This window comes from Borostomias antarcticus, assembly GCF_949987555.1.
Source record: "Borostomias antarcticus genome assembly, chromosome: 14".
In the NCBI taxonomy this organism is placed as follows: domain Eukaryota; kingdom Metazoa; phylum Chordata; class Actinopteri; order Stomiiformes; family Stomiidae; genus Borostomias; species Borostomias antarcticus.
Genome location: NC_140247.1, coordinates 22595915 through 22609183, shown reverse-complemented (window position 1 = coordinate 22609183; position 13269 = coordinate 22595915). Strand labels below are relative to the sequence as shown.

Genomic DNA, 13269 nt, shown 5'->3' with positions numbered 1-13269 from the left:
ACCCAACGGAATGCATGGCCTGAAGGTTTTGGATGACCCCAAACCAGTCCATTTACCATGTAATGTAATGTAAAGTGATGTGATGTAGTGTGTGTTGTCCCCTGGCCCAGGTGTTCCGGGTGTTCCGGCAGGTGTGTGTGGAGCAGCGGCGGGCGTCGGAGGGCCGGTACCGGAGCGTTCTGCTGGACGCCGTCCGGGACGCCGTGTACCTGTCAGCCCAGAACCAGCAGCTCCAGGCGGACAACAGGCAGCTGCGCAACGGTGACTCATCCCCGGGACTCATCCCTGGGGCGGCTGTGGCTCAGGAGGTAGAGCGGGTCGCCTGATGATCGTAGGGTCGGCGGATCGAATCCCGGCTCCTCCTGTCCACATGTCGAAGTGTCCTTGGGCGAGACACTGAACCCCAAATTTCTCCCAATGAGCAGACTAACGCCTTGCATGGCAGCTGCTGCCACTGGTGTGTGAATGAGTGGGTGAATGAGCGGCTTTTCCATTTACCATGGATCTTTTCTTCACGTGTTGAAAATGTGCTACAAATATTACATTTGATTGAATGGTAGATCAATTTGATTTGATTGATTGGTTGGCAGATTGATTGATCAGTTGTTTGATGTTGGTTGACTGAAAAACTGATTGGTTGATCGAGTTCCTCAACTGCAGAGAACCTCTACGCTTCCTGATTTAAATACTACTTTTGTAGTCAGAATGAACTCTCTCCTATTATAGTCAAATTACTTTTGTTTTTCCCATAAGGAACAATACTTGTAAAATGATCTAGAAGGTTCTAATCCAGTGTCCTCCACACCCTCTTCTTCCCCAGAACTAGCAGGGCTCAAGGATGCTCTCTCAGTTCAAGGTCACCCCAGAGCAGAGAGCTTATCCCAGTCACACTGAGACCCGGCGGTCCTGTGCTCATGGTGAGAAGAGCTGCATGAGGAATATTGCAACTGTAGTACAACTGACTACTACTTGAATAAAAACAAACAAACCACTTGCCTTAAATATATATTTTTTATTATAGCACTTAAACACATTCATTTACACTTTCTGTACCATTGTATTTTGTCACTGACGTTTGATTTGGCAGAGATAATAACATGACCATGATCACAATCACAGTACCACTCTTGAGATGTAATGTTCTGTAACTATGAAGAAAATGATAACAGAAAAGGCAGGTCCATGTGAGGAATATGGTTGCACTTGATGAACGCTAATAATAAAACAAAAGCCAAAGAAAACTAATTCAGTGCACTCAGTGGTTTATGGGTAATTAATAGGCCTGTGACTACACCGCGTTGAAGCCTGCAAGTCTCGCCTAAAGTGCTGCCTTTATTGCTTGATCGCCGATAAAGTTGACAGACCTTAAACATGACTAACTAGCTAAATGGTCCACAAAGAGAAACGAGGAAATTAAATAATAGGATGAGATAGAAAACAGAAAACTCAACATCTCAAAAGGGGAGGGGGAAAAAAAACACAAAACCCATCAAAATCTATGTCAAGTGTAGACGCCTGCATTTCAGGTTCCCAGGGCTCCGAGCGGACGCTCCGCTAGCTGTAGTACAAGTAGGCGGCCAGGCCGATCATGGACACAGGCAGCAGGAAGAGGGGGGTGAGCTGGAGGCCCAGGACCGCCCAGGACAGCAGGGCGTTGACCAGCATGGAGCAGGAGATGACGAACAGCCGGGTGATGCCACTCCCGTGCTTCAGAACCACAGACATCAGCAGGCCGTTGGCCGCCTGGCCCGCCACGATGGCCCACACCGCCCCCGAGAACCCTTCCAGGAAACCCTGTTCACTGGCCCCGCTGGACACGTGAGAGAGCCCGTTGACGGCCACTCCGAACACGTAGAGGTAGAGGTTCTGGAGGCTGAGGGGCAGTCGCTGGCTCTTCAGGACCCTCTCGGTGTAGACCGCCGCCAGCCCTGAGACCAAGCAGTACACCAGCACCAGCACAAGGCCCCACGGCGTGACGTGAAGCCTGGTACTCGCCTCAGCCTCTACCCCAGCCGGGTCCCCCACATCCAGGCTGCTGTAGCTGTGGACCGCCCCGGCCCCCGTGAGGATCCCCAGGGCCAGCCACTGGGCGGGCCGCAGCCTCTTGCCCAGGCAGGAGGAGTAGAGGAGGGCGGTGGAGGCGATCTTCAGGTTGCTGAGGACCTGGTAGGAGCTGGGGTCCATGTAGGCCTGCATGAGGACCACCAGGTTGTTGTTCAGGGCGTAGAGCACAGCAGGGAGGGCGTAGGGGGCCACGAGGGCCGGGGCCCCGCACAGGGAGGACACTCCTCCGGTCAGGAACAGAGTGGCCAGCGAGACCAGGAGCTTGGCTAACTCGATCATGATCACACAGGAGGAGGGGCTAAAGGGGACCCGGCCGTCCACCTTGGTGAGGGCGATGAGGGGGGCGTGGGAGCCGTAGATGAGGACCATGAGCCCCAGCAGGACCATCCACTGGACCCTCTTCACCCACTGTCTCTCGGGACGGTGTGGGGAACCAGGACCCATGTTCTGGATCACTATCATTCTCACTGCAGCATGTCACAGATAATAGGCTTCACTCTCCACTGTGTCGGAATGTGCAAATGCAAGATCTCTAACACAGTCGGAAATATCTAAAGTGACAGAACTATGTAAAAAGAGAACAAAGTTTTAAACCCCAAGCATTAAAAATAGGCCGACTTAATCCCATAAATAAAGGCAAAATCTATCGAGCCTTAATACATTATTTTCAAGTGGTCAGGATATGCTTGTGTTTTGATATGCTGTAACTATGCATACAAAATATGTAATGGGACACTTTTCTCCCCTGCTTCTAACAACCTTGATTCAAAATAAAACAGGCTTAGATGGCTGCACCAGGCCACATTACTAAGGCAAGCAGTTACAATCCCCGCAAATCCCTAAATCACAATACACTCAGTCCAGTTTATACAGGAGATGTTCGGAGCTTCCGTCTCTATACTGTAAGCCTCTGCAAGCCTCTGCCTCTGAACCTCAGAGCAGCAGGAGAAGAGTCAGGACTACCTCTCCTAAATTACTTTGGTCCTTTCTTCATGTTGTTGAAGTAGTCTTTGACGGTGCTTTCGATGTTGGGCACCTGATAGTTCTGAGCGGCGTAGATGCCAGTGATTGTTCCCAGTAGCACTCCCAAAATGGCAGAGGAGCGGAGCTTGGCCACCACATATCCTGCAAGGAGGCCCTTCAGGAAGGGGGAGCCAAGCACACTGCTTCCCTGAGACAGAAAGGGAGCCAAAGTTCAATATACTGCAGACTGGCATTTACACCGTTATCAGTGTTTACAGTGTACACAGCTGGGTGACTACTCATGAGAACGTATGTGGAAAGGACTTCCTGTGGCTTATCATTAAGCAAACGTTACAAGGCAACAATTACTTCCAAGACTAAGACTGTCAATGCAGCACTAGGTTGAGCGAAGATTCACAGATCAACTACTGAAACCAAACCTATTCTTTTAAAGATACACAAAAACATGTTTTCAATATAAATCCACGTAGCACTTCCAATGCGTGTTTGTTTGCACCTCCAACCTATTGGCATATGTCGTATGTGTGTCTCAGAGAGGGAAACCTTCAGCAGGCTTCTTCACCCATCACAGGGCAAGATATGAACAATAACTTAGCTAAGCTACCTGTGGGATTCCTGCAGACACCTCGCTCTCCACTCGTCTCTGGATCTCCTCCAGTTGACTCTTGAGCTTTGTCAGGTCCTTCAGCTGCTTGAGAGGGTCCTAGCACCGCACAACACGACAAGAACACAACGAGACTGACGAGAAAGGAGCTTCGATGTCATGCACAAGTCTTCACTAGTAGCAGGTGAAGTTTCTAGAAGTCACAGCTAACGTTAGCTAGCTACCATGAACTCTGTAACGTTCAACTCAACAACAAACATGCGTTTTACCAGCCTACCGTTTCAATCACTTGTTGGAAGGAAATTAGAGGTGGTCGGTGAGTTCAAGTCATCTGACAAGACATGTGAAAATAATAAGATTGAAGCCAGAATACAGTGCTCACCTTGTCATCCGCCATTTTTGCTCAATTAGTGTGTTCTGTGCTCGACTTCAACGCCTGGACAGTCGCCAAAAGTTCATCAATGCGATTTATCTGGTCTGAACCATGTTATGTTGTCTGGGCGACGACTTTACGAAGTTCAAGGCTTTATGTTACGTTATTTATAATAAATACACAACTTTCTAACAGATCTAGAATTGTTCTAACCGAACTAAAATAATCTAGTTCGCTATAGTACATCTTGTCGCATAGAATAAAGTTGTCCTTAACCACTGAATGCAAATCAGTCTCGCCTTTCACCAACTGCAAATCTTGGATGTAGGATTTTGACAGATGGCTGATTCCAGATCTGTTCTTACTAACGTGCTAAGCTAGCATGACCGCTAGCGCTAGCGTTGTTCAGCATTGCTTTCACGTGGCTAAAACGTATTCTGTGATTGGCGCGTAGCTATTCATTCCGTTACTGGATTGGTTGACGACCATGGCAACAAAGCGCCATGTTTACTGCGAGGCTCGGACGAACCGAGCACCGTTTCTAGGCCCTTGTGTAAATACTTGAAACGCGATTTTACGTCGATTATTGAAAACGTACACATTTTCTTCTATCGATGAAATCCGGAGCGTTTTCAGTGTCGTTTGAACCTGTTTTGGATCGATTTGTGGAGTTCCTCTCCGTGTCAGAGGTAAGGTTTCAATAAGAAGGCTTCTCATTGGATAATATGTCGAGTCTGCAGTCAGTATAAAGACTCCCGAATAATCTAGATTTCACAGAGGAGAGGCCTGCATTAGGGCGTAGAGAAGCAGCCGTATGTTTAGTTGTTGACTCCTTCATGTTCATCTAAAGCTAGATTTGTTTCTGGGGTTTCTCATGTTACGGGGAACAGACAGCTAATCATGTTAGCTACAGTAGCTGAACAATATTTAGCTCCACGTGTGGCGTAGTGAGGCCCGACAGGACGTGACAGGACGTGGCACCCATCTCCCACTGCCCCTGCCAAAGCACTCCCTCGTCCCCACGGTGTTGGTGCTTGACATTTTCTCGGTTGCCATGACCTCTTTGACGTTTGTTCACTCTTCCAACATGCAGTGTTATGTAGATGCTCTTCCTAGCGTGGTCAGGCAGTAGGATGTATGGAAACAAATGTTTCAGTCAGTAATAGGCCAGCTGTAGCCTATATCTTACATAGCAAAGTTAAGACTGTGTGCTTACGTACATACATAAAACTGTACCTCATGAGGCCCGTAAGCAGCAGTGCCAGTGGGTCAGTCCTCTTGGTCATGCGAGCGCTTGAGGAGCGGGAGACCCGAGTTCGAATCCCGCTCAAGGCGTTCCCAATACTTAAGCAATAAACCACTCGAGGCCGTGTGTTATTGTGATTTTATAACAGCTAGGGGGCGTTATAAAATCACTATAGCACACGGCCTCGAGTGGTTTATTGCTTTTATACAACGGTTACTACAGCTATTAGTGTAAAATAGACACACAGCAATGTAAAATATTAACATTTATTCAAAACGAAGCATCATTCCCTCAATTCCGCGGAGCAAAATAGTTCCCCTAACAAATGGGTTGCCAAGCAACAACAACAACTACAATGCATTGGATCAAATGGGAAGCGCATTAATACTGAAAATGGAATGATATGCGGTCCCAGGTGTGTGTTACAAAGTATTTTAACACGGCTTCCAGCCAATCAGAATCAAGAACCAGAACCGTTGTATAAATAACATTATAACCCCCCCATACACACACACACACACACACACACACACACACACACACACACACACACACACACACACACACACACACACACACACACACACACACACACACACACACAGCTCCCCTACTGTCATGGACACCATGGAGACACTGGAGACGGTGGAGGTGTATGAGGAGATGGACGTCAGGATGGGGGAGGAGGTGGAGAGCTGCTGCCCCCTGATGGAAGTCGCCTCTCCGAAGAGGAGGAAGAGGAACAAGGCGCAGGAAGAGACCGTAGAGAAACCCAAAAAACCCAGGTAGCTTAAACCCAGGTAGCTTAAACTCTCTAGCTCGAACTCTACCCCTAGGTTGCTGCTTCAAAATATGTTCTTGCCTAGTTGAATGAAGGTTAAAAAGAAAATTGACCCACTACTGCCAATAAGGACAAAGATATCCCACTCACTTTATCTTTAGTGTGAAATCTGGTCGTTTGTACCATATAAATAAGACATTTCTTATTTATTGTGTGCGTACACCCTCCTTCTATATGTTTTTAAATGCATATGCTCCTTATACATGGAATACTCTACAACAGACTCTAAAGCTTGAGGTACTTCCTTCAGTCGCATAATTTAAATCCATGGCTCTTGACATTTGTACTTCGACCTGTAATTGTTTTTAATAATAATAATAATAATTATTGTATATTATATTTGTTCTGTTGTTACTTGTGTATCCGTGTGAACTCGTCAGCACTGTAAATGAGGGAAACCTCAGTGCTTTACGAGTATAAATAAAGGTTTGAAATGAATTGAAAATATCTCGTCCCTGTAGGTCTGCCTACCTGCTGTACTACTTCGACGTTCACCAGTCTATGCAGCAGGAGCACCCAAGCCTGCCGCAGTCCGAGATCAACAAGCGCATCAGCGAGACCTGGAGGAGGCTCAATGTGGCGGACAAGGGCTACTACCTGGAGAAGGCCAAGCTGGAGAGGGACGGGACAGACACGGTGAGTTTTAAAAGCGTGGGAGGGGCGATCATCCACCGTCTGTTCCTGTGAGCGCCCATCTTGTTGGTTCTTGTTCTGGCTGTTTTCATATTTTGTTTCCTCCTGATGGCGGAGGTATGAGGCAACTCTTTGGAGAGGAAGAATTCTGGAACACACTGCTTATTAGCGTGATATAACATTGTCGTAACACCTGAGTCATTTCTCCTCTGCGTCTTCTCGCTTCTCTCCTGTCGTCCTCAGACGTCCCTGGCGCCCTCTCAGGACCTGTCGGGCTTCCGGAAGATCCTCCCCAGGGCCAACTACGTCCTGCTGCCTAAAAGGGCCTCCTCTTCCTCGTCCGACCAGGCCCACTCCCGGACGGAGGTGTGCATGGAGCCCTCGGCGGGTGACGGGGGCCTGCCCTCCCTCTCCCTGACCCAGGAGCCCAGCTTCGCCCCCCTGGCCCTGGGCAGCGAGGTGGAGCTGGCGGAGCAGTGTGTCACCGTCGAGGGCCTGGCGCCCGAGGACGCCGCCGCCGCCGGCCCGTCTCGCCCCGGAACGCTGCGGGGTGTCGGCCGTCCTTCGTCCCTGTGCCCGTCCTCTTCCTCCGCGTCCATCCCCGCGGCCGGCTACGGCGCCCGGAAGCCAGCCGGAGCTGGAGCGCCACCGGGAGGGGAGGGGCCTAACTCGGCGGGCGGGGGTTACGGTGTGGTGGGCATGGCGACGGAGGAGGGGCGCGGCAGGGGGGTGGCGGCGCAGCAGGTCAGGGGGGAGACCGCTCAGCTGGTCACCATCATACCTGGTCAGGTTAGTGTTAGAAACACCTACACACACACACCTAGTTAGAAAGCCACGGCCTCCTTGTAGTTACAATGGTAGTGTACTTCCAGGACTAACCAACTAGTTATGGAAAAGAACAAACTGACTATCCATCTAACTAATAACGAATGGGGAAAGAAATGATTTTAGCACCTAAAAACTTCTGATATGCCATTCCCTGCTTTGTGTCTGTTCCTCCAATATGTCAAGATCAAGATTCAAGATTTCTTTTATTTGTCGCGTGTAATGTACGGTATACAGTCACAGTGAAATGTTGCTGCCGAATCCAAGATTATCCTACAGATAAACTGTAATACTCAGTTACAAATTACAGATTTACAAGTTACAAATTTACAATTTATAAAAATCACAACTTTACAAATGAACGTGACACATGTGTGGTGTTGTTGTGCTTGGTCAGGGCCTGCTGGAGCCTCGGGCGCTGCCCGGGTCCGGTGGCGTGGGCCCCGTGGTCGTGGTGCCTGTCGGCCCCTCGTCCGGGAGGGAGCGTGACCCCCAACCCTACCGGATGGAGGTGAAGACCTACACCAGGAGAGGGCGGGGACGGTGCCAGACTCCCGGCTGCCCGTACGTCTACGTGACCCGCCACAAACCGCCCTCCTGCCCCGAGTGTGGCAGGGAACTGGGGGGGAAGTGGGCGCCCACCGTGAGTGTCACGTCTCAGCTGGATCCTATGTTTGTCTCAGTAGTTATACTGGCTGTAAGGCCTAATTTATGCTTCGTCGAGCGACAAAGAAAACCGTCACTCGACACTTGACGTCATGGGCGACACTTTTTTGTGAAAAAAAGTGTCGCCGCGGGCAGTCGTACACCAACAGATTTTTCTAACGTCACCGACTCCGTCACATTGTCGCTCAAGTGTGATTGGATAGCTAGATAGAAGGCTTGTGCGTTGCCATGGATATGCTTGATCCGCGGCCTTGTTTTAGTTTTGGCTGTCATTTGACGTTTGGCTGTCATGGAAGGAGTAGAGGAACGTCTCTCCGAGCTTGTGAGGAGATATCCCCATCTATACAATTCACCCCTGCCCCTTCACAGAGATGCCCAAGTACTGTGGAATTCGTGGGAAGAATTCCGGTACACCGGTACAGCCATCTTTCCCAATCCGAATGAAAACAAACCACAATGAAAACCATACTCTGAATAACCTCTTTACCTCAGAAAGCCGCTTTTCTCAGAATGACAACAAACGCGCAACAAAATGACAAGGGTGCGGCTGATTGTTGCCATAGAGACGACGCAAAGTGCCGCCCGAAGCATAAATGCTACATGTCGAGCAACACTTTTTTTTTGTCGAGCGACATTTTTCAAGAAGCATAAATTAGGCTTAAGGGTGCCTGCACACGGCCCCAATTAACACCACCCTAATACCAACACCCAGCGTTCTAAAGTTCTGTCAGTTGTTCTTAGAATGGTGGAAGTTTAAAATTCTACTGAAAATCCATTCAGCCGTCACCAACAGACATGGCACACCAATCCAGCGCTGGTGTTGGTTGGGGCAGTGTTCAGACACCTTAAAAGTGAAGCTGAGACAGCCACAGATTTCCCTAAGGGGACTCGTTCGTTGAGGAAGACCCTAAGGGTAGCCAACATTAAATCAATACCAGTATGAGTATTTAGTGTCAGAGTATTTCAGCTCGATAAGATCACATGGTGTACTTATTTATCAAAGTCACCATGTTTTTGAAATAAGGCAAAGAAGACCCAGAGAAAAGACAGCGGCCCCTCTACCAAGCCATCCTCACAGCCGGCCCAGGCCAGCCCTAGTGAGGTCCCTCAGACCGCGGCCCCCACCAGCACCAGGCCCTCTGTGGGCAGGCGAGTGGCCAGGCTTCCCCCCCGGGAGGGAAGGAGCCCAGCACAGCACGCAGTAACAGCAAGACAACCACTAGAGGGCAGCAGCACTCAGATGCAGACAGCTGTGATGTAAGTACAGTAGTGCAGTTGATAAAAGTGATTATATTAATTTGACTAGGCAAGGCAAGTGTACTGTTTATTAAGCCTTGTGAGAATGTTTGTCTAGATTGGACATTTTAAAACTTTTGTTGTTTTTGTTGTTGTTGTATTCTGTCTGTGAACAGAGCTGTAGTGAGAGCACCTGGCACCAGGGTCAAAGGTCAGGAGAGAAGCAATATGATTGGTCAGAAGCGACCCATGAGGCCCATCCTTCCTGCCTATTGTAATGCAGGTGAGAACTGGAGTGAGTTACGCCCTGACCAAAACCGTTGCAAAACGTTCCAGGCTGAACGACACGTTCTCTCGGTTACACAACCAGCAGAGTGTTCCACCGTTTAACGTTTTTTCGGGGCTGAACTCACCCCTGGTGTGAAGAGAGAACACAGCTGTGTCCGTAGAGATGTTGGCTAGTTTAGTAAACACACAGTTCTGACGACTTGTCGTTGTTGTTGTTGTTGTTCTTCTTCTTCGCTGTGAGCAGGCCGGGCCCTGGTTCAGTGGATAACCGTCCCCAAAGGCCAACCTGAGACCAGTAACAAAAGCAAAACAACCTCTGGTACTGTACACATTCATCCTCATGTCAATTGACAGTAGAAATATAACTGCTGTATTTCAGGCTTGTTGTTGAGGTTCATGATTCACATATTGATAGATAGATAGATAGATAGATAGATCTGGTTTCCCAGTGAACATTGTGGTGTTTCTGTTCTAACCACAGCTCTCAGTGAGAAGATGTCTGCTCTGAAACCCAACACTCTGAAACAGCTGGGCCAGGCTGTCCACACACACACCGCACTGGGGCAGGTGAGAAAACACACACACACACACATTAGGGATGGGAGAAAAAATCGATTCTGTTACAAATCGCGATTTTTGTGTGTGACGATTTTTAAATTTGCTGCCCCAAAATCGTTTTTTTTGTTATAAAAAACAACAACCAAAAAACAACTTCCTGCTAGAACTGAACGCTTCGCGTAGTAGCTAGGTTACGGTTATTATTCAGTCAGAAGTAGTGTTGCACGGTATACAGATACTAGAAAGGTACCGCCCTGCCGTCAAAAACGGTACAATACCCCATTTTATTAGTACCGGTACTTTTAAGAATGAGCCGTATTTCTGAGTTGGGTCGAGGCAGTGTGTCGGGGCAGTGTGCGTCTCTCTCCCTCTCTGCTACTCTGTCCCTCTGTGTGTGTGTGTGTGTGTGTGTAGCGATCTGCTTCTCTCTGTCCCTCTGCTACTCCCTTTCCTCTCTGCTATTCTCTAAGCTGAGTGCGCGTGTCAACCGTCTGTCCAGCTCACCAAACTAATTTCAGACCATTCGCTTATTTCTGCAAATGTTTGGGGCAAACACAAATCTAACGGAAAAAAACTTGTAAAATTGTTTGCAAAGACGCGATGGAAAGTGAAAGGGCTGAGGGCTGCTCAGTTGGTTACTCCAGACCATGGGTTTCCAAACTCCATCAATGTGGGCCTCCCCTCTGAAAACAGTGACACACCCGCGCCCCCCTAACCCCTGAAATTTGTCAATTTTGCAAACTGTTGCTAGTTAACGTTTCGCACAATACATTCATGCCTGCGGGGGGAGACTCTCTCTGCACTATCCACAAATTCAGTATACATCTCTCCCATTATTTATTTAGATTTCCTGACCTTTAAAATCACGTTTCATTCATAAAAACCATTGAAAATTCTAAAAAATCTTTTTTTTTAAAAGTTTCCCTTTTTAATTTTAATTTTATTTTATTTTTAACCATCCCTCCGCGCCTCCCCTGTATTTCTTTGGGGCCCCCCAGAGGAGGCCCGCCTCACAGTTTGGGAATGCCTGCTCTAGACGGTGGCGGAGGATTTCCAAAAGCAAAAGCGCCTATTTGGTAATATTTCGTATTTAAACCCAATGCTAATAGCTGGGTAACCTCATAACATCCATGAGTCAATCTATTACAATTTATATATGTAATTTATTTAGTTTAGTTGACATTCTTGCTCCGCCTCTGCAGACAGCAAACAGAGATCAGTAGGTTACACCTGACATTGTATTATTCCTACTTTTCCTGATGTTTTAGGTTTTTGCCATGGTATCGTTTCAGTATCAGTATCGAGATACTTTTAGCAGGTATCGTATAGAATTTATAATTTTTCAGAAGAAGCAGCAAACATGTCGGACGACAATGAGAAGATCCATGCTGCACCTCCACAATTCAAATCGCAAATCTGGAAGAAATTCGGCTCACCAGGTTAAAAAAAAACGTCATCGAATTGCAATATTACAGAATCGCAATTACCACAAAAATCGCAATATAAATCGAATCGGCACCCAAGTGTCGGGATACAATCGGATCGGGAGGTCACTGCCAATTCCCGTCCCTAACACACATACACACACATACACGCACGCACACACACGCACACACACGCACACACGCACACATGCACATTCGCACACACACACACACATACACACACACACACACTAGAGATGCGAATATTGTGGATATATCCGCAACATTTATTGGCCCCCGTGGTGGGCCAATAAAAATCAACATTGTGATTAATTTCGGGTGGATTGCGGGTGGATTTGTCAGTTATATAGGCCTATTCGTATTTAATAACTACTAAAATTATATATATTATATTATAACAACTGTGAGAAAGTGCGAGACCTGCCAGCAGCTCACTCAAATACCCTCGACCACTTCGTGAACCGAGATCCTGCGAAAGCGAGCCTATAATCTTAAAATTGTTTAAGTCAAGAAAATGCGCCTATATGAAAAGCGAATGAGCACGAACGGCTGGACATAATTTAAATGTAAATACAATAACTTCCTGTTTGGCGGGTTGGAGGCGGGTCTCTATATTTTAGAAGATAATTACATCGGGTGGGTGGATGATTGATGAGTGCACGCGGATTCGGGTGCGCTCAAACTCCATCCGCGCATATCTAACACACACACACACACACACACACACACACACACACACACACACACACACACACACACACCTTGTCTGCTCTCCTCCTCACCCGTGGTGTCTGGCAGGGTTCTCCGGGCGGTGTGGAGAGCGGTCACTACGTCCTGACAGACAACGGGGTGCAGATGGTGTCTGTGGTTCCCCTCAAAACGTCCACCGCCGACCTGGTCAGTAGGGAGCCCGTCTGAGCCCTTCCTCTGCTCTGGACCTCCACTACCTCTGAGAAAACACTACTGCAACCTGATTGACGCGCGTGTGTGCGTGTGTGTGTGCGTGTGTGTGTGCATGTGCGTGTGTGTGTCCACAGGACCTGGGTCTGTCCACTGCGCGTGGCCGAGGCCGGTGTAAGAACCCGTCCTGTGACTACGTGTATAAGAACCGACACAAGCCCGCCTCGTGCCCCTGCTGTGGCTGGGAACTGTCCAGGAAGAACGCCAAGGACCCCAAGGTACGACCGGAGGGCCGCCCAGCCTCACCTAGAGGTGCATCACTGCTGTTGCATGTCAAAATACAGGCCGACAGGAACGGCATCTCTGTTCATGTACTCTTATCTGAGTCAACCTTCTCTCTCTCTCTCTCTTTCTCCCTCTCTCTCTCGCTCCGCCTCTCTCTCCTTCTCCCTATCCCTCTCCCCCTTTCCCTCTCTCTCTCTCTCTCCCTCCCTCTCCATCTCTCTCTCTCCCTCCCTCTCCATCTCTCTCTCTCCCTCCCTCTCCCCCTTTCCCTCTCCATCTCTCTCTCTCTCTCCCTCCCTCTCCATCTCTCTCTCCCTCTCT

At 48.5% G+C, this 13269-nt stretch overlaps 3 protein-coding genes across 3 annotated transcripts in view; 1 reads left to right on the top strand and 2 right to left on the bottom strand.

Moving 5' to 3' along the window:
• Positions 1-1042: 1042 nt before the first annotated feature.
• On the bottom strand, positions 1043-2526 carry LOC311317270 (putative UDP-sugar transporter protein SLC35A4; the record flags this gene model as incomplete). The annotated part of the gene is made up of 1 exon (XM_084448344.1): positions 1043-2526. One exon carries the CDS (start codon positions 2524-2526, stop codon positions 1555-1557), a length of 972 nt encoding a protein of 323 aa, XP_084304470.1. The 3' UTR covers positions 1043-1554.
• Positions 2527-3037: 511 nt separating this feature from the next.
• Positions 3038-4287, bottom strand: LOC311317271 (SLC35A4 upstream microprotein-like; the record flags this gene model as incomplete). Its single annotated transcript, XM_084448345.1, has 3 exons — positions 4035-4287; positions 3653-3751; positions 3038-3235 (listed from the first exon to the last, which is right to left on the bottom strand). The coding sequence occupies exons 1-3, from the start codon at positions 4047-4049 to the stop codon at positions 3038-3040; spliced, it is 312 nt and encodes a 103-aa protein (XP_084304471.1). The 5' UTR covers positions 4050-4287.
• A 362-nt stretch (positions 4288-4649) lies between these two features.
• Positions 4650-13269, top strand: part of hmgxb3 (HMG box domain containing 3) — a gene marked incomplete at its 3' end in the record, with an annotated part of 18521 nt that continues 9901 nt past the window's right edge. The window contains 10 exon segments of the mRNA XM_084448638.1: positions 4650-4714; positions 5877-6056; positions 6574-6748; positions 6989-7534; positions 7968-8213; positions 9261-9493; positions 9649-9755; positions 10242-10327; positions 12562-12660; positions 12801-12941. Coding sequence (XP_084304764.1) covers positions 5890-6056; positions 6574-6748; positions 6989-7534; positions 7968-8213; positions 9261-9493; positions 9649-9755; positions 10242-10327; positions 12562-12660; positions 12801-12941 — 1800 coding nt within the window. The 5' untranslated portion in view covers positions 4650-4714; positions 5877-5889.